We start from the raw sequence: 19,911 nt of genomic DNA on the forward strand, positions 1-19,911 counted from the left end.
GGATAGGGAATCTTGCAAGGTTCTTTCTCCCTGGGGAACAAGGGACTGTCTCAGCTCTTTCAAGGTTCTCCTTCCCATGGAGACAGGGACAGTGACAGCTATTTGAATATGTTTCCTTTCCCTGCCATTTCCCACCACCCTTGCTATGGGTCTTCTAAAGGAGGGAAAGAAGGAGAACTGTGTATAAACTTACAGTCACTGACAATAAAAAAGTCATCTTGACTTTGTCTCTTGTACCTGCTGTAACCTTCCCCATCCCAGCCATGTCTGTTAGGGAGGCATGTTTGGATTTTTATCAAGAAGGAGACAGGAATACTGCAGTAAATCTTGTCCTTCTATCTAGTTCCCTTGTTTTACCTTTTTGTTCTGAAGCTCTAATTGTCCAGCTTGTGAAGGACCCTCAGTTTGAGCGGTGAGGGTAGCGATGTTTTTTAGACCGAAAAAGCGTCAGTCTACCTCTAATAAATTGTTGCGTGTTTTGGCATGTTTTAGTTCTTACTCATGTGTACAGTGCCTTAGCAGCTGTGCTCTAGGCACATAATGAAGATTTATGTGATCCCTAAGGGATTCTACTCCTTTTCTGAGTTCTCATAATTCTTAGCCTGGAAGATGAGAATTTTCTGTGGGGAAATACAGAGGAGCTCTGTTGTCACACAACAGCAGCAGAAATCGCCAGTAGTTGCTGTAGCCCACCTGGTCCCTGGTAGATCTGGCTCTGGTGTCATTTCTGCCTGCTCAGGAAAGGTGAACAAGCAGTTGAAGGAAGAGGGTGAATGAAATTTTTTTCAGGAAACGCTCTTGCACTGCAGGTTGTTCCAGACGTGGTAAAGCAGCCTCACTGTGTTCTCCAGTCTGAGTTCCAGTCATTAAATTTCTGCAGTTGTCACTGACTGTCAGAGCCACACTTTTCACAGCTTCTGGGGTCTTTTTATATACTTTTTGTTGCTGTTGGTACAAGACAAACTGGCATCTTAGTACCAGTACCACTGTTTGCAAAGGAACATTTTAACGGCTGTTGTAATCTTTTGTGAGATTACAACAGTGATTAAGCTGTGTAGATATAAACCCTTCTTCTGAGTTGCTGGCAGCTTATGCATTAAAACTGAACAACGTGAAAATGAAGTCTGGGAGGATGTGGGTGCTATGTCTGCATTTTAGATTTATTTTTTTTATTTTATTTATCAAGCATACTTCGGAGGAATGTATTCTTTTTGCATCTCAAAGTCCTACTCTAATGGATTGGATCTGAAACCTTGATGTAGTGAGGATTTCATTTTGCTTTTAAATAGAATTAAAAATGTATTGAACAATAAGAACAAAAAAAAAACCCAACCAAACAAGAAAATGGAAAAATGGCAAGGCAGCTGAAATGCACCTGGTAGAATAATATAATGAAGGTATTTGAATTGTAGTCTGTAAATAAACACTGATTTTTGTAATTACTCAGAAGTTGTCAGCTGTAAAACATTATGTCTGTATTTGAAGATTGTATTTTTTTTTGAGAGGTAGTAAATTAATTTACTTGAGCAGGAACTGTGTATTTATGGAGTAAGAGTAAAATGACATCACTCTGGACAGTACCCATTGCTTTCTCAAAAATACAGCAGTTATTTGAACTAAATTTCCATATAGAGATGTTAATATTGACTTTGAAAGTTTAGCTGTTACTTTATTATTTTCAAAGTGCTAAAAATATATTTTAGAACTAGGTTAGAGAACTAGGTAAAATACATTATAAGCTAATCAACTAGTGAAGTGTTAATTAAGATATTGACAGAAAGGATTATCACTGTCTTAAAAGCCTCTAAATCTGTGGGAAGATAGATTGCAAAGTGTACCTGTGTTATAATAATTGCATATGTAGTACCAAATCTTAGCTGTAATAACTGGAGGCATTACAGCAAGAGTAAAGGCTAATCCCTTCCTGGCTGTGGTACAGAGAGCTGCATGGCAGGATCTGTCTCAGTTGGCTCTGCTGCCTCTCTGCTCTCGGTGGGAGAGCTGGGCTCACTCTGGCTGCTGCCAGGTAGTAATTGCACGTTGCCATCAGAATCGTGATTCTCACATTCATGCACTAGTTCCCAGCTCACCTTCCCACTTTGGCTCCAGTGATGTTCCCTGTTGTCTGCCCCCAGCTGCCTGTGCAGAACACCACATGTTGTACCAGCAGATACAAGTGTTTATTTGCCAAGATATACTTTGCTTTCTGTACTTGTCTTTTTCTCTAATTATGCTGAAGATTTTAGTCCCAGGCCAGTAAAACTGTCATTTTGGAGTTTGCTTTATTCCTGCTGCCTCTTTCCCTTGCTCACCATGGCAGCCTCCAAACCCGCTGCAGTCCATGGTCAGGTGGTGCTGCTGCCTTGGAGCTCAGTCTCGGCCTGCTTAGACCCAGGGGGTGGAGGGGGGTGTTACTGAGCAACCCTTATTTCATGTTTCCATGCCAGTGCAGTTAAGCCTGTACATATGTTCAGCTTCCAGTGTAAGGAGCTGCCTCGATTTCAGTGGGACGTGCATAATCACATCCTTATGTGTTTTGTAGGACTTTATACCCACTGAATGTAAATAGACCCTATGGAAGTAGAGAGCGTGAGTGGCTGCACATGTGCTGTTAAATTTGCTTGTTATCCTGTGATTTGAATTCTGAATACAGTCACTACCACTTTCCACTTACCATGGAAAGTGCCTTTCCATGTTGCTGAGGTATTTTGGTTTAGACTCCATTTTTTTATTTTTGTGTCGACCTGTATTTTCTTCTTCCTTTGACCTGTGTCCTCCATTGTGTTCAGGAAGGGTATTTCCACTACCCAGCAGATGCAGCAATAAACCCCCAAACATTTACAAAATTTTTCTGTAAGCAATCAGCACTTGCTAGCTTTGACCATCATTTTTGCTTACAAATTCTTTGCTTACTTAATCCATGTTGCAATAAAAAAGTAGCAATAATTGTTTACAAACTGCCAGATTTGAGAACTGGACCCTTAGGCTTGAGTATTCAAAATCAGCTACTGCAGTTACCAACATGTTTGAATTCAGCAGGGTTTTTAGAATTTTTTTATGGCTTCCTTAAGGACTGTAACACGGTTGGGTTCTCTTGCACAACACTCGATCAAGATGACGATGATGTAACCAGATACCCTGGCATATTTGTGATAGCTGTGGATAGAGGATTTCACATAACTGGTTCTGAGTGCTTTGGGATGTTTTTCTTTTTGGTGATAACACAGTTAAATTTTACGGGAGACTTGAGATTTTTTTTCACCCAAATGGCCACTCGGGTGACCCAACATGACTTTCTGTAGTATTTATATTGCACAGACTTATGTAGCTCTGATATCTCTTTAATCACTGCCCAATTTAGATCTTAGACATTCTTGTTGTTTATGCATAACAGCCCTTTCAAGTGTGACCTTTCTGTTGGTATGTGTATGGCCAGTCTTCGCGAACGAAGATTTGGGAAGGGTCTTTGCCCTTCGAGCCTGTACGTTGGGAACAAAAGAGGAATTTCATAACGGACAGCCTTGCCATAATGAGTCATTATTTCTTAAAAACACAGCCACTATCTTAAGCAAATGTCATAATATATATTCTGTGGTCAGCACCAATTTGAACAAATTAAGATGCATTCCACACTAAAACACTGGTGTGCTAATACAAGAAAATGATTGTTCTACTTGTTTCAGTGGGATTTTTTCACTGTTTTCTGTCCAGTCAGGCAAGTTCTCCCACATTACTTGGGAGATGAAAAGTGACTAGGTTTGAAATAAATCAACCTAATTTTGCACAAATAAGTGAAACACATTTAACAACTGGGAATAAAATACATTTTGCTCAGTAGAGATTTGTTGTTTAAGTGAGATTAAGTTTAGGTGGCGTATGTTTCATAACTATTTATCTGTAGATTTCCATCTCATATTTAAGTTCATCAATGACTGATGAAATGCTGTTCCATTGCATCAGCTGAAAGCTCTTTGTACAACCAGCCTAATCCACAGTTTTACTTTCGTGACTTCTTGTGTTGAAATAAATCTCATTGTGTAAAAGCCCCTGGGAACATAACCTCAAATTAATCTTTGTTACCACCTTGAAATGGCTTCTTAGAGTCATGAACACTTGTGGGAGTTCTGCTGACCATATAATCTCATCAAGGAAAGTGCTGGGATACAGAAGTGCATATAAAGTGTAAACTGCCTGCAGCTTCTCAGTTAAACTGAGGTTTCTGTATCAATTAGGGTGCTGCAGCAGCCCTCCTGTTCTCTTCATTTGTAGTAAAACTGTCCTCACTGAAGTTAATAGAAACCCTATAGTTAAATTTCATTGGGATTACAACTTCACCCCACTCCCTTTCCCACATGATCCCATGATTCTGTGTACTGCAACCTCATGAAAACATAAGTCACTGAATGTAAGTAATATTGCAGACATGTAAGCAAAAGTTACACCTAGATAGGGATCCTGCTGATGTGGATGGAGTAGCACAGAAGGCAGGGATGGTCTGTGCAAGTTCTCCGTGTCATCTGTTTGCAAGATGAGATCTTGCTCTGCAACGCAACAGCCATCTTCATAATCCCATGTTACAGGTGAGGTTTTAATGGTGAAGAGCAACTCTTAAGAAAACACAAAGGCATTATATGGATTTACCTAAGAAATAAATTTCTTATGAAGTAGAACAAATTGTTACATAGTATAATGAACATAAATCTGGAAAGGTTAAATAATTATAAAGGTTCAATCTAGGAAGCTCTAGCAAGATAGCTCTGTAGTGACATTTTTGGTCGTTCTTAACTCTGTCAAAATCAGATCCAGGCTTGCTTGCTTTTTTCTTTAAAAGGCAAGCCATTTATTCCTCACAAGAACCTTCACGAAGCAGAAGCCTGATTCTTGTATTAATACATAATACATTTATAATGTATTTCACCTGGAAGTGCTCAAGAGTCTGCTCTAGGATATCCTTTGTGTATGTCTTTCACAGAGATACTTGTCTAGTTCTTTTTTTCTTCCCTTGCCATGAATCAACCAAGTTGTAAATAAATCATGCTCCTTTTCCATTAAACCCAAGGCAGCAGACATATTAATGCTTAATGAAATGCAGGACCATCCCATGCAGATCACACGCACGGGATCATGTGTTGTTGCGCAGCACCGGCTCCTTCAATCGTTTCCTGTTCTCCAGTGTCTCTAGGTGAACGCGGTCTCATGGATTTCACTGGTGTTACTCATAATTAACCACACTAAAACCAGGGCAGCAAAATAAAGGGACGTCACACAAGCTGTGCCAAACCCCACGTCTTACAATCCCCCTCCTTCGCCGGCAGCGCCCGGGTCCCGCACACACGGTCCCTTCACAGCCCGGCTCCAGACGCCGCTGCGACATTTTTAGATTCCTGCCTCTAAATAAATCTCAGATTTTTTTTTTTTCCTTCGATGTTCCAGTTAATTTCAAGGACACCGCCGCCCGAGACTCCCCCGGCGCCGCCCCCGAGCAGCCGGGCCCGCCGCGCACCTGCCGCCCTCACGCTCCGCGGGGGGGGGGGGGCGGCCCCGGGCGGGGGCACAACGCGCTCCCCCCGCTCCTTCCCGCGGGTTTCCGTCACGTTCGAGACACGGCCTCGCTTGTTTCCGTGCGGCCCGAACGCGGGCGGGGAGCGCCCGCCCCGGGGGGCAGCGAGGGCGTTCCCGGGCTGGGCCCGCCCGGCTTCCGTCCCAGCTGGGCCCTCCCCGCCGCCCGCCCCGCCCCGGCCGTGGCGTAGCCGGTCCCGGTTCCCGTGATAACCGCGAGCGGGGCCGCCGCCGCTCCGGGCGTGTGCGGACGCGGCGGGGCTGCAGCGCCATGGGGGAGGCGGCCCGGGCCCTCCGCCGCCCGCAGTAGAGCCGCCGCTCGGCGCCGCGGGAGCCATGGACAAAGCGGACAAGGTGCGAGGGCACCGCGAGCGGCTGCCGCGGGAGGGGCGGCGGGGAGGGCGGCGAGCGGAGCGGGCCCGGGCTGTGTCGGGCCGTGTCAGCCCCGGCCGGGCCGGCGGCGGGGGCCGAGCGGCGGGCAGGGACGGCAGGGCGGGGCGCGGCCTGCGGGGCGGGGGCCCCGGGAGCGGCCGTGAGGGGCCCCGGGACCCGCCCCGCCCGGGAGCGGCCCTCCGGAGGGGCGGGCAGCGCGTTCCCCCGGCTGGGAGAGGGAGCCCGGCGTGTGTCCGACCCCTGCCCGGGCGGGAGGCTCAGGCCGCGCCCGGCCCGGCTGTCCCGGGGACCTGCGAAGCCGGGAGCGGCTCCCCTGGGAATGCTAAGGGAATTCAGAGCTCTGTTTTGATCTTCTCCCTCCTGGCCTTTCGGGCTTTGTTTCAAGCAAACTGCAGTTAGCGGCCTTTAGTCTAAACCTGGCTGGTCATTAGGAGAGACTTGGTTTCTTGAGGAAGAAACAGGTTTCTTGGGAACTTTGCAACGCAAGTGAGGTGTCACTCTTGCTGAAATGCTGTAAATGTCAGGTTCGGGCTGAAGTTTTCAGTGATAGGGCACAGCTGGTGGTCCCCTGGTAGCTGAGTGGGAGAGAGGTGGGTGTAGCTCACTAATTCTACAGGTCCCTTTTTTTTTTTTCTTAAGTATTAAACTTGGCTTTGCCGAGGTAATCAGTTTGAATTATTCTTCAGACCATATGGGGTATGAAGAAATCTAAGCTGGGCCTTAAGAGTTTGTATGGCTTGTTCCATATGTGCAATAACACAGTTCGTGGTCAGGAGGTAGTTCTCAAAGATGTATCTGAAATGAATGATGTCATCCCTAACAGCCTGATGTTATTTTTAAGCTTCTGTTTCTGCAGAATGTGTTGAAAATTCATGAATTACAGCTCTTTGTTTCCTAGTTTTCAGCTTTGGCATCTCCAGGGGTTCTAATGGTAGGGTTAAGGAATAAAATAACACAGGCTCCTGTAGCAAAGTAGGTAATGACCAGTAATGTACTCTGTAGAGATACACTGCTTTTCATTTTGTACCTGTGTCTAAGGAAGTTAGTGAGCAGTATGTCTTATAGCAGTATGGCTCCCACTGTGGCTTTCTTACTGGGCTTTCTGGTGTTGTAATGATTTTAAATTCAATTTTTTTATGCTTTTTATTTGCCTTCATATAGAAAAACTGATCTTATTCTGTAAAATTCACATTAGTCCAATCTGTAGTATTTTCTGCTTTAAAATGTTGTATTTTGGTGTGGTTTGTATTTTTTTTTTACCCCTTTGTTTCATCTGGAATTACTGCTGTAGTACACTTGTGAAATATTTATTCTTTGTTGCTTGAGCTCTTCACTACTGGAGGTTCACACACGTGCCTTTATCAAACCATTCTCTTTGAATTTGTTCAAAATAGTTCATGAAAACTGAGAGTTGTTGTGTTATTTACAGTGTAGAGTGTTGACTGTGACTGTTTTAACTAAGTGCAGGTTTTTGAGTTGGAGGTGCAGTGAAGTTCTTTGAAGCAGGAACCATCTTCTTGTTTACTCTGTTTGCAGCATATCTGGTCCTGTTGGTTCCTTAGCCACGAGTAAGGCTTCTAGGCAGACAAATAATTAATACCTGATGAGTTTCTAATATGATTCAACTATCTTGTTGCTTTTGTCTTCTCATTATACAGTAGCATCTTGATTAGGAGATCCATAAATGCTTTGGGTTTGAACCCTTTGTGCTGTAAGAATCGAATGTAATCTCCTTTACCAGTGTAAGTGTTTGATAAGGTTGCATCAGTTTTGGGAGCTGTTTCATTTTTCCCTTTATTTGGGCTTCTTTCTTCACCTGTATTGCATGACATCTGATAAATGAATATTAAAGCATGCAGATGTGTGTTAGCAGGACTTATTCTCTCCTCCCCTTTCCCTCAGAATGCTCTCTCAGGCACAGCGTGGTAACTGTTCATGCTGATAGGAATAACTCCTGTGGAATCAGAGTATAAGCTGCTGGGACTGATGTAGTGTGGTAGCATGGGATTTCCATGGTATTTTGATGGGGAAACAGTTTTGTGGTGTTGGCTTAGTAAATCAGTATGAAATTTCATGTAACAAGATTATTTGGACACCTAAATGACAAAAAAAAAGAATCACTTGTTGAGTACCCTTCAGGTTTCCGTTGCCTAAATTCTGATATGACTTCATTTGTTATAATATGCTCAGTGATATTTTGGCAGCTGACATAGACGAAAACAGAAGAAAGCTGTTTAAAAACTATTTGTTTTATGATAGGAATTGTTGTGATTTTTGTAGTGGGTGTGGAAGTTTACTTCTGTCTACACCAGAATGAAACTGTTCCCATTAAAAAGCAGATGGGTTTCAGCAGTTAAGTGGAGGTTATTTTCCTGGTAGAGAAAAAATTTGGCATGTGACCTACAAGCCTCTTTCTGCTTAAGCAGAATATGGTAGAAAACTAAAGAAAAACAACTTCTCTCAATGGTACTGCTGTGCTTTGATTTTTCTCAGTGTTACACTTTTGTCTTGCCCTGTGATTAAGACGTTTGGTTCCTTTAGTACAGTTGAGAAATCAGGTGAAGTTGAGAAATCTGTGACCTGTGTTTTGTTTTAGTATTGCTTAAAGACAGCCTGTTCTGCTTGTCTCTGCTATTCCTGACTGTTCAACAGGTGGCTTGATAATATGGTTGCCATAGAAGTAGATCTGGATCAATGTTTTGTGCTCTTTATCCTGTCCACTTTCCTTTTGTGTTTCTTACCCATGGCAGAGTTTTCAACTGAGGCAAGCTGGAAAATGTCAGTTTTCCTGTTCTGTACATTTTGCTTGCTGCTTTCTCTTGAACCTTGAAAGTTTGGGTTTTGTGGGAGTTTTGTATGGTCTTATTTTAGAGTGTTCACTGGTGAATTTAAATGTTATTGATATGATTCCATGAAAATCTTTTTGGTCACAAATGTATTTGTCATTGACTGTAGTTTGTGGAGATCAGAAAACTGATTTACGTAAATAGTTTGGATTAATCCTTTTAGAACATTCAAATATTACCATTTCACATGGATAGGTTTAGAAAGTTGTATGTACTGTTAAATGCTGTAAAGTAAGTGAAGAAGATCATGTTGGTAGCTGGTTTTTTATCTTTGGACAAGCTTTTGTAACTGTAAATACTAAGTTTTATTTTCCTCCCTTTTTTTTTTCCTAGAATATTCTGGCTTTGAGTTTAAACATGCCAACTTGTCATGTTGTACCACTTGTTTGTTTTCTATATATAGATAAAACAGTTAAATATTTAACTTTGTTATGTTCTGATCATGGTACTTTTTTCTGTGAAAGGGAAGGGAATTACGCATGATTCCCTTATTATGAGCTGAGGGAAAAGGGAAAGACTCACCTCATAGTGTATTTACTTTAAGTGGTGTGTTGAAATGACTATGTTAAATGTAAATAGGGAGGATGAAATTTTGTGCTTTGTTAAATGGCCTGCTGCTGGTGTTTCCAGTCCAACTGCATATTTACCATTCCCGGAGTATCTGCCACTTAGAAGCAACTAATTATAGAAACAATGACTTCCATATTTGTAAAGTTTATCTTAAAATAGATGAACTGTGACTTGCCTTACTATAACATGGCTTTTAAATTATGAAATTCAAAATTCAAAAGCAGGATTTTTTTTCTGGGAAAAAAAAAAAAGGTTGAGCGTGTTTTTATTTTACTTTTGTGATGAGACTTCTTGTTTCCAGACTTTGAGACAGTAAACCAGCTGATTTTATTATAGCCCTCTGAGATGTGACATCTGTGTCTCTTTTCTCACCCTGTAAATGGTAAGATTGATATCTAAGTGTTCTCCAAGGCAGCAAGATGACAGAGATTCTATTTAATGGAAAATGCTGAATGTCGTTAAGCTACAATGAACAACAACTTTTCTAAGATTAAACGTACAGTGCTATAACTACAGGACAAAGTTTACCAGTCTGTTCCTGCTTGTGTCATCCTCTGTCTTTGCAGCTGTTGAGGACTACAGTAGCTTTTATATAGGAAACAAAGGAGCTCTTCAGTATATATGCTGTCTTGAAAGACTTGTAATTGTTGGACTGAAATATGTAATGAGCTACTGCAAAACATTTTGTAAATTGAAACTAGGGATATCTACAAAAGAGACTTCTGTCTAAATCTTGGTTTCTTTTGAAGGGCTGTGTTTCCATTAATAGGCAGCTAATTGAAAATCTGATGTTTCAGCATGACTTAAATTTGTATTTAGAATTGGGTTGCTTATCAAAGGTCAATTTCAATAAGGTTTTGTTTAGCTTTGTGATATGAAAGGTTGAATAAACATGAAAAAGTTGCACTCCAAAATAAAATCAAGTTTGGTCTTGCAGTGTTTGCTTTTAGAGTGCCTGATCAAAATTGCATGTTACTTTATATTAAGGTCTGACCATGCATTTACTGATGCCAGTGGCAAAGTGCTAATTTTTTTAGAGGGTACAGGCTGAAATAAATCTCAGTACTGTGGGAGCAATTAGAGTTTATCTTGTATCACAGGTGCTCTATTGTAAGGATTAGGGAAAGTGAGGAGCCTTCCCCCAAATCTTTTAGTGTGTGACAAATCTTTCTTGTCTGTGTGGTTACAAATCAGTGGCCTGATCAGTCAGTCCAACTGGTGCTGTTTGTGGCACTTGTCACTCCATTTGTCTTGTGTAGGTGAAACTCTTTGAGGAGTTGTGTTCATATATATTTATATGCACTTTGTTTTATGCACTTTTTGTTTCCTTCTGAAACAAAAAAGCATCTCGTCTCTTATTCTGCAGTTTGCGTCATTTGTCACTGGTTGCAGTCTTAGGCCTGTCAGCATGGTATTTAAAAGTCAAAGCCACCACCAACACGCTGTTTATTTGGCATTATTGTTTCTGTATCTCCCCAAAGGAGCACAGAGACAACCTATTAAAAGACATAGGAAGTTTCAGTAGGAGATATCTTTTGCTTGTCCAGTGAAATGACAAATTAGCAGCACTTTTACTTACTACTAAATGGATTTCTTCGATTTTTTTTTTTTTTTTTTTTTTGTTGGTTGGTTGGCTGGGTTTTTGTGGTTTTTTTGGGGGGTTTGTTTGTTTGTTTTTGTTTTTTTTTTTTTGTTTCACTTTTTCTTCTTGCACTGTGAAGGGAGTGTTATTTCTGTTGTTCTCACAACTCAGTGGGTGCCAGGAGGGCTAAAATGCGTCTTATCAAATAGAGTTACTTTGCTGTCTTTCTTTACCCACCCTTCCTCCCAGCTGAGAAATCCATAGTCCTAAAAAAACCTGCTTAGATAACTTTGGGCAAATTACTTAGTGTTGCTCTTTTGTTTCCCTCACTTTTCCACTGAAACCACTGGCCATCTGTGACATGTGCTGAAGTGTCTGGACAATCACCCTGCAGAGTTAATTCTGTTTGGTTTGGTTTGGTTAGCAGGCTGAACTGACTTAGTACATTTGTTTCCCCTTTTTACTTTAAGTTTCATTAAGTTTACTACTCTCCTCTGAAGACACATCCTATGTAAAACATAACTGTTGGAGTATTTTTGAAAGAGTGGTAAAATATTATCAGGAAGCAATACGGTGAAGTTAATTTGGTTTAGTTGGTAATACACTTGAGCTGCCTGTTTTCTACCCCAAAGTGCAAATGGGGTCTTGTTGTCTGATGAAATGTATAAGTTCTGCTGAGAACTGCAGGTATTATGTTTGCAGTATGAGTTTGAGACACGTGTTCTAAGGTTTTTGAGATTTCAGTTGCTGTTTCAGTTGCTACAGAAGAAAATGCGAAATCTGAACCAGAGGTTTACCTTAAATTCTTTTCTTTGCTGAAACAAGTTTCTTGAGAGGATTAAAAAATCCCAATCTCCATGAACTAAGCAAACCTGTAGGTGCAGACTAAATTGCACCAAAAAAACAGCGTCTAAGGTATGATGCACATAAAACATTGTGAAATGCAGTTTTCATTCCTTTAAATAACAGACACTCTCCAAGTTCTGTAAGTGAAAAAAGAAATTAACTTTCAAATGCACCCCATATATGTTTATGATTACAGGATATGCTGTATCTTTATTTTATCATTATTGGTAAGCTAAACTTGTTATGAGCTGTATACAGAAAAGGGTAATTAAATACATCACCCAATTGCTCTGTCATAACAGTAGTAATCATTGCCTCTATGAAAGACTGGGCAAGAGGAAAGGAAGCATTAAAGTTGTCTTTCTAGTTTGGGCATCTCTGAGTTGTTTGAACCTAACAAAATCAAGCAGAATAATTTAAATTATTTTCCTAAACTTGTCAAATTACATGATAAGAGTGTTTTTTGTTGTGGGTTTTTGTAATAAATTTAGAAAACAAATAAAAAAAAACCCCTGACAATCACTGTTTTTGCTGGAAAGATTTAAATAAATCAAATTTTATCCAATCCACCTTGGATGTAAAAGTAAGGTAGGGATTATCCTCAGAAATTGTCAAGAAATTCTTGGCGGCCTTGCAGATGGGATTCATCTCCTGCTCAAAGCTCCTGCTTTGATCAGTTATACTTTGTTTTTTTAATACTTGATATGAAAGACAGTTCTCTCATAATTCTAATAATGAGTGATGATGGAGTGCAATATCACAAAAATCATTGTCATGAGACCATTTTGCAAGAGACCTGTCAATAAAGAACGATTTTAGCATTTCCATATCAATCTCCCAAAATAACATAGGGAAAGAGTAGACAACCAGACAGGAAAGATCTTTAAAACAGGGAGTTTTGTCCCAACCTGAATTACAAATAGAATGTTAAAACTATTTTCTGAGCCAGTGCTAGAGTTTATTTTTAGTATCTTGGCTAAAATTCACTGGACATGTTGCAGGCAGATAGTGACCAGCAGATTAGGAATAGTTGGGAAGTTTTCAGTGTTGATAAAGCACTCATCCTAGTTTTACTCTTGAACGTTCTGTGGACGAGATGGCCTTGGTGTGTTCCTTTGATGTTTATGCCACCTCGTTTTGTAGGCCAGCCCAGAACTGAGTCTGTTCTCAAGCAAATATTTTTGCCTGAAATAGCACGGAAAAAGGATCTTCGATTTCAGGGAGGGGTTTCAGCACGGGTATTTCTGCCACTTATTCTGCGATCACTGCAGATAAGCCCCCCCTTTTTTTTTTTTTTTTAATAGAAAGCCTGTACCCTCGTGCTGTGTTGAGGAGGATGCCGGGGAGGTTTGCGGAGGGGTGGGCGGGTCATGCAGCAGCTGCGGGATGTGCCCGGGGCCAGGGAGGAAGCTCTGGATGGAGCCGCGCTTTGGTTTGTGTTGCACAAATTTGGTGCTGCTGCAGCTGCCCCACAGCTTTTCTTCTCAGTGGAACTCCAGGAGTTGGAAAAGAGTTACTGTAGAAGAAAGGAATGTTTGCCTACTACCTAATGATAAAGAAATGTATTAAGGTGATTTTTTTTTCCTCTCTAATGCAGACCTTGTTGTGCAGCAGGTAGTGATGCTTCTGTATTTGTGCTTATAGAATCCTAGAATGGTTTGGGCTGGTAGGGACCTTAAAGGTCATCTAGTTCCAAACCCCTGCCATGGGCAGGGACACCTTCCACTACACCAGGTTGCTCAAAGCCTTATCCAGCCTGGTCTTGAACACTTCCAGGGATGGGACATCCTTCCATGCATTATATTCCATATGTATCTCCATTTTATAGCCATAAGCATTTTGAGAACAGTCATTAATAAATACTTTTCTGACAAGAACGATATTTCTTGTCACTTTCAAATACATGTTATTGCCTGGCACTCTTAATTCCACTTTTTCTTTTTTTTTTTTTTAGATGTTTGGTTTTCTCTTGATTGCTGCTGGAACTTCACATCTGTTAACTACAATTTTATCTTTAGATGACTGATGTTGTTACTAAATAAGCATATCAAAGTAAAGACTCATTTTGTTGGAAGGGATGTTTCTGCTTTCCCTGCACACTTCAGAAAGTCCAAAGACACGTAATCTTCTCAAGAAATGGTTAAAAGTAGTCATGGACTCTACACTTGATAAGTGTTGTGGATTTCCCCCCATTTTGTATAATTTTTTTCAATTCTCAGTTTGGTTATAAGCAAACTTTGGTCTTGGTCACTGTGGCTTGCAGAATGTCCTACCATCCCAAGTTGTTAAGGATGTGACTTTGATCTCAATAGTTGAGGACATCCTGCAGACAGTGGTCTCCTATCCTAAACAATATTTCACTTAGAAAGTTTTCTCCTGTGTTTATAAAGCTCATCTTAGTGAGGTGCACAGTATTTGGAAGAAGTGAGTGATGTTTAAATAGAAATTATTTGGTGAACTCTGTTTACAGGAAATGGCTAATGGTGAAAATTGAGCTAAGACTGCATAAAATCTCAAGAAAGAAGTATGAATTAGCAAATTTGGTGATGGAAAGGTAAAGATAATAAGAGGCAGACACTGTCTGTAATAGCACCTTTTGCAGGAAAAGTTTGATTTCACTTGTACAGGTCATCCAAAAAGCTGTTGTAGAATGACTGTTTCATAATTACTTAGTTTGAACGTCACATTTGGAGTTAAACAGAATGAATTGAGCAAAAATTTTGAATTAGCATTTGAAATTGTCAGGGAATTCTAATGTTACTATCATAAGTAATATGTATTGAAAATTATTCCCTAATATAAAAATAGAATGCATCAGTCACTGGTAGTTATGATGATTTAATAGTGCATATAATACTTATATGAAAATTAGGGAGCTTTTACTGGCTCAACAATGTTTTTTCCTCTCCCCTTTGTAGGAGGTGACAGCAAAGTACTTAAATACCAGCTGATTTTCAACTCATTTGTTGAATTACAGTGTAACTCATGGGTTTGGTAATTTACTTGATGATGATTCTGCCTCTTGCTCAGTAATTAAATTTCTTGTATGTAAGTGTGTCAGACTAACTAAACAAAAATCCAGTACTTTGCATGAGCGGGTCTTGACCTCACTTTTTCTAGTTCAGTCTGATCCATTAAAGTACTTACTCATCAAGTAAAAGTAGCTTTTCTTACTCACTGGGACAACTGTGTTTCCAAAACCTTTTTGGACTTGCCCCTCCCACCTATTCCACCCATACGGGATCTGTTTCATAAGAATAAGTTTTGGGGACTTAGAGATTCTGATATTGGATGTAAGGCTGTCTCTGGATTGTGGATGTGACACAGAACAAGGATATGGACTGAGAAGTATGTGGTAGGTGTGGGAATACTTGCCATGATATTTTTTTTTTCAGAGCTCCCATTTAACTGTTTCTGCTCATGTGGATGTTCTCATCACATTGAACCTTCAGGCTCTCCTTTTTGTAAAATAAGAGTGTGTACTCATTCAGGTTACGTGTTACTTTTGGAATTCTTCCTTAGTTAGGTAGAAGGAAAATTGTCTGGAGTCCTTATCTGCTTTAGAAAATCTTCTTTGAATTTGGTAGTCCATGAGGTAGTAAAGTCAGACAAATAGAATTAAGCTGAAATCTTTGTTTAAAAAAAAATTATTTTCACCTGAATGTAACTTACAGTGGAATATAGAATTTAAGGGTGCTTTGGGTCTGCAGTTGTCTTATTGGATGGAGTAGTTTTTGTTGTTTAGGTATAAGATGCAGCTATACAAAACCAAAAGTGTGGGCAAAACCACCTTAAACTTGAGGACACCTTCAGGATTGGGGGAGATACTCTTCTTTGAAAGCATAGTTTTTAAAACTTATTTCTAAGCAGTCTTTAAAGCCTTCTTCGTGGCAAACTTTAATTATGATCTTAAAACTTCAAAGTGTGTTAAAATTATGCAGATGGAATGTAGGGGGGTTCTGTGATGCACCATCTATTTTAGCAGTAAACCTATGGTTTAGTGCTGAAAAGTTTTTTTTTTATAATTGCCTCAGAACACGGTCAACTTTGTAGAGCAGGCCAGGCATTACTACATCTTCCATATGTTGGTTTCACTTCTGAAAGCCTACACAACTGTGCTCCACATACACTGCTAATTTGATTTCTTTCTGTGCTCAGACTGGTATATCCTCTGCAAGATCTGAACTTCAGTCCCTTTTAAGTTAATTAGTGTTTGTATTGCACTTGTAAAGGTTAACAGAAATGCTAAATGTTGGTGATCTGTATTACACCCTGCATTGATTGGGAGGAGGCAAGAAGCACTTGCCAACTGTTTTCCACCTCCTGTAGCCTTGTCATCCCTTTGCCTGCTGGTTGTGGTACTGAGTGTACAACTTCACGAATCTAAATTTTCGCAAGCAGTTTATGGTTGTATTTAATGAAGGCATTGTTTCTATTCTCTTAAGAATGTCAAGCTGTCAGCTGAAGTAGAACCATTTATTCCTCAGAAGAAGGGTCCAGAAACACTAATGATCCCGATGGCGCTTCCTAACGACAGCGGAGGAATTAATGGCATGGAACCAACTCCAATCCCCAGCTACCTGATCACTTGCTATCCATTTGTACAGGAAAATCAATCCAACAGGTAATAGTGGTTGTGGTCTTCATGGAAGATGATCTGGTTTTAAGTGAGTTTAAGCTTTTGGTAGGCTTGAGAGGAGTCAGACTGTGGGCTGTATATTAGGGTTTTTTTGTTGACAGTATTTAATTTTCTGACCCTTTGTGGGTGAGGATGAAATTCCTGTCTCTGGTCTTTTACTTATTTTCTTCCCTCTGCTTTTTTTTCTCTATTTATATTCTTTGCTACCCTTTTTTCCTGGCTACAGAGGTCTGATGGAAATCCCTCCCAAAGTCACGTGCTGTGCTCTTGCATCTTGCAGGGCAGTCAGGAGGTCCATGCCCGCATCTGATGCTGAATGAAGCAAGGCTTTGGGTGTCCAACTTGGGTCCTGCTGTGGCAAAACAGTCTGCAGCTGACTCAGTACTGTGTGTAGCTCTATCCAGTTTTCTTCATGTAGCTAAAATATGCTGAGTTTAGGAACTTATTTTTTAAAGAGGTGGTAAAGGTCTGAGTTTTCTTTCAGAGAGGGAAAAACTTACTGAGCAGTTGTCTTTCCTTTTGTTTTTTTACAGGCAGTTTCCACTGTATAACAGTGACATCAGATGGCAGCAACCCAGCCCAAATCCTGCAGGACCATACCTTGCTTATCCTATAATATCTGCACAGCCACCTGTTTCTACAGAATATACTTATTATCAGCTGATGCCAGCACCGTGTGCTCAGGTCATGGGTTTCTACCATCCCTTCCCTGCCCCCTATCCCACACCCTTTCAAACAGCAAGTGCTGTCAGTACAGTTACTACGGAATGCACTGAGCGTCCCAGCCCCTCGGGCCAGGTCTTCCCATTGTCCAGTCAGCGGAGCAGGAGCAGTAACAGGGGACCAGCCATACAAAAAGTAAGTCTGCTTTTAATAGAATAGGTAGAGCTGTATAAAGAAAGTGCCTTTGCACAGGAAACATGTATCTTGTTTGAACCAGAGCAGGTATGTCAGTAGTGGAAGAAAAATAGAGGGAAAGGTAGGCAGAAAAGGTGTTATTCAGAGAGCAGAAAAACTGTCTACAGAGCTGTTTTGTGGTAAAACGCTTTGTGAGTTTATGAAGTGTGTAAGTATGACATGGGAAACTCCCACTACCTCTCTGCTAGTGCAATCTGATCTTAGAATTACTTCATTAGAGAACAGAGAATGTATACCCATTCTTTCTTTATCCTTTTTTGATACTTTCATATCATAATGAACAGTTCATGTAGTAAATAATGCAAAGAGGTTAATAAATTAAGTACTTTTACGAATGTTTCCCTTAATCTCTTGTCTTCAAACATATGGCTTCTGTACAGGGCATTAGAACTTCTAATTGCTTTGTTTGATTACAACTATGAAGTCTAATCATATGACTTTGTTTTGTGTGGCTAATATTTTAAAACAGCAACAGCAGTTACAGATGCATATAAAAAATAAACGTCCTCCAGTGAAAAATGTTGCCACTCAGAAGGAGACGAGTTCATCAGGTCCTGAGAACAGATCAAAGATTGTTTTGTTGGTTGATGCATCACAGCAAACAGGTAATTTGTTTGTTAAGTTCTGGGTGTACAAAATAAGTAGAACTACATGTCAGTTGCCATCTTTTCTAAAAGAGGGTGGACCTGGTTTAGACGTGGCTTTTAAGAGAAGTCTTTGCAGATCAAAAGGATAATGAAGAAAAGATGCTGATGGCTGCAGATACCTACTCAATATGTCACCTTATAATGTTGTAATAATATGGTACTCCTGCAGAGACTTTGCCACAGTCAGAATCACTCTTCTTGAAGGAGTTGGTTATTATTATCAGTTGGACCTAGACATGATTTAAATTCAATGCTGGTTTAATTTTATTAAAAGACTTTGGCCTTTTCAATTTGTTATTATGATGTATAGGTTTGTCGTGTCTTTTAACAATTCCTGCACAAGTAATTTTATTTTTATTGTTTCTTGAAGACTTTCCTTCAGATATAGCTAATAAATCACTTTCTGAGAGCGCCTCTACAATGCTTTGGAAATCAAAAGGCAGGCGCAGAAGAACTTCTCACCCTGCTGCAGAGTCCTCTAGTGAACAGGGAGCAAGTGAAGCAGACATTGACAGTGACAGTGGCTATTGTAGTCCTAAGCATGGCAATAACCAGGCTGCAGCCATGGCTTCAAGAAACACAGATTCTTGTGCAATGAATGTATGTAAACATAACTGAGCAACTTCACTATATTTGTATCTGGCAGACTAATAAAAGTTACTAAAATAATTGTTTTTTTCCTTTTCAGGTTGTAGAACCATCAATAAATGCAAGTAAGCATTGTTTTAACTGGTGAGCTGTTTAAAATTTGGCTGGGTCATATTTGTATTTTGGCTTTACATTTTGCTGGGAACCACCTCTTGACCTACTTCAGCTTGCTGCTCTAACTGCTCAGATACTTCTGAAGATGTCTTTACTGTGATTTCCAACCACCTCCAACAAGACACCTGGTTCAGTGAACAAGTGTGTAGCTATCACTGATGGTGATACAGCTGTCACTAATGGTCTATCAATAGCTGCCTTCTTTAACAGATTAAAGCTTGAGATTCCACTGGAAGCATTCAGAAAAAGCTATGCTTCTGTTGTAGTTTATCCTTGAGCTTCCTTACCCTGTTGGGCTGCAGTTCATACCTGGGTAGTAATAGAGCCAAGGAGTTCTCATTCCCTATTTGAGAAGTACTGACAATTTTTAGGAGCTTTAGAGAGGTACTGTACCGTGAGCAAGTGTTTTGATCAGTCTGGTAGTAGTAGGTAATGCTAGTAGCTGCTATTTGTGACTGAACTGAAGTTGGTATGGATGTGAACCTGAGATTTCCTTTGTCTGATGCTTCCTGATGATCAGTAGTTGGCAGTTCGAGTGCTCCACGAAGGCAGTTCTGCCCATGTCTAAAAATAGCTACAGAAGTGAGTGTTGTCACAGGAGAATTAGACTTTCTCAGAGAACTGTTTGTATCAAAATTGTGTTCCTGGCTCTGGTGGCCTGTGTATCATTATGATACGTTCTGTTGTACTAGTCCAGTTTTTCATAGATGGCACTTCTCTTTCAGCTGGTGTAAGCTGGACTAATGTAAATTCCCAGGCAACTCAAAAAAAACCTTGGATTGAAAAAACTCAGACCTTTTCCAGAGGTGGAAGACAAGCTGAGCAAAGAAATAATCCACAGGTATGTTGTCTATGGTTCTGAACTCAAGTCTTTTGGGGGGTTTTTTGAGACATGTGAAAATGAATTTGAAAGGAATTATAAAATTTACATACAAATAATATGTAATAAAAACAGTGAATGAAAAGGATAGAAACTCAACCTAAAAGTCCAGTTGAACATTTCTAACTTCTGTGTTTCTTGAGCTAGCTCTGTGTCACATACATACGTATAAAATTCAATGTACTTGGCAGTCTTCTGCCTATAGCCTGTTCTTTATATGTATCTACCTAGGACAAACATTGCATATATAAAGTAACTTGTGAAATTAA

The 19,911-nt window shown here is 40.3% G+C and overlaps 2 protein-coding genes across 3 annotated transcripts in view; one reads left to right on the top strand and one right to left on the bottom strand.

Annotated features, from left to right (window-relative positions):
• Nucleotides 1-4,690: 4,690 nt before the first annotated feature.
• LOC116792948 (cuticle collagen 2-like) lies at nt 4,691-5,897 on the bottom strand. The gene is made up of 2 exons (XM_032700453.1): nt 5,504-5,897; nt 4,691-5,231 (listed from the first exon to the last, which is right to left on the bottom strand). Exons 1-2 carry the CDS (start codon nt 5,895-5,897, stop codon nt 5,179-5,181), a joined length of 447 nt encoding a protein of 148 aa, XP_032556344.1. The 3' UTR covers nt 4,691-5,178.
• Nucleotides 5,730-19,911, top strand: part of SECISBP2L (SECIS binding protein 2 like) — a 29,720-nt gene continuing 15,538 nt past the window's right edge. Inside the window, exons 1-7 of one of the 2 annotated variants that reach the window (XM_032699602.1) lie at nt 5,730-5,913; nt 16,242-16,420; nt 16,969-17,293; nt 17,823-17,958; nt 18,371-18,600; nt 18,689-18,713; nt 19,488-19,603. In XM_032699602.1, the coding sequence (XP_032555493.1) occupies nt 5,896-5,913; nt 16,242-16,420; nt 16,969-17,293; nt 17,823-17,958; nt 18,371-18,600; nt 18,689-18,713; nt 19,488-19,603 (1,029 nt within the window). In that variant the 5' untranslated portion in view covers nt 5,730-5,895. Of the gene's footprint in view, nt 5,914-6,469; nt 6,543-16,241; nt 16,421-16,968; nt 17,294-17,822; nt 17,959-18,370; nt 18,601-18,688; nt 18,714-19,487; nt 19,604-19,911 lie in introns of those variants that run through there. The other variant, XM_032699603.1, reaches the window with a different exon arrangement.

Source organism: Chiroxiphia lanceolata, chromosome 12 (assembly GCF_009829145.1).
Source record: "Chiroxiphia lanceolata isolate bChiLan1 chromosome 12, bChiLan1.pri, whole genome shotgun sequence".
Classification (NCBI taxonomy): domain Eukaryota; kingdom Metazoa; phylum Chordata; class Aves; order Passeriformes; family Pipridae; genus Chiroxiphia; species Chiroxiphia lanceolata.

Coding starts and splice junctions, on each gene's coding strand:
- LOC116792948 (XM_032700453.1), bottom strand. CDS start 5,897: ATGGCTCCCGCGGCGCCGAGCGGCGGCTCTACTGCGGGCGGCGGAGGG. Junction 5,232..5,503: donor GCGGAGCGTGAGGGCGGCAG/GTGCGCGGCGGG, acceptor CCCTGGTTTTAG/TGTGGTTAATTATGAGTAAC.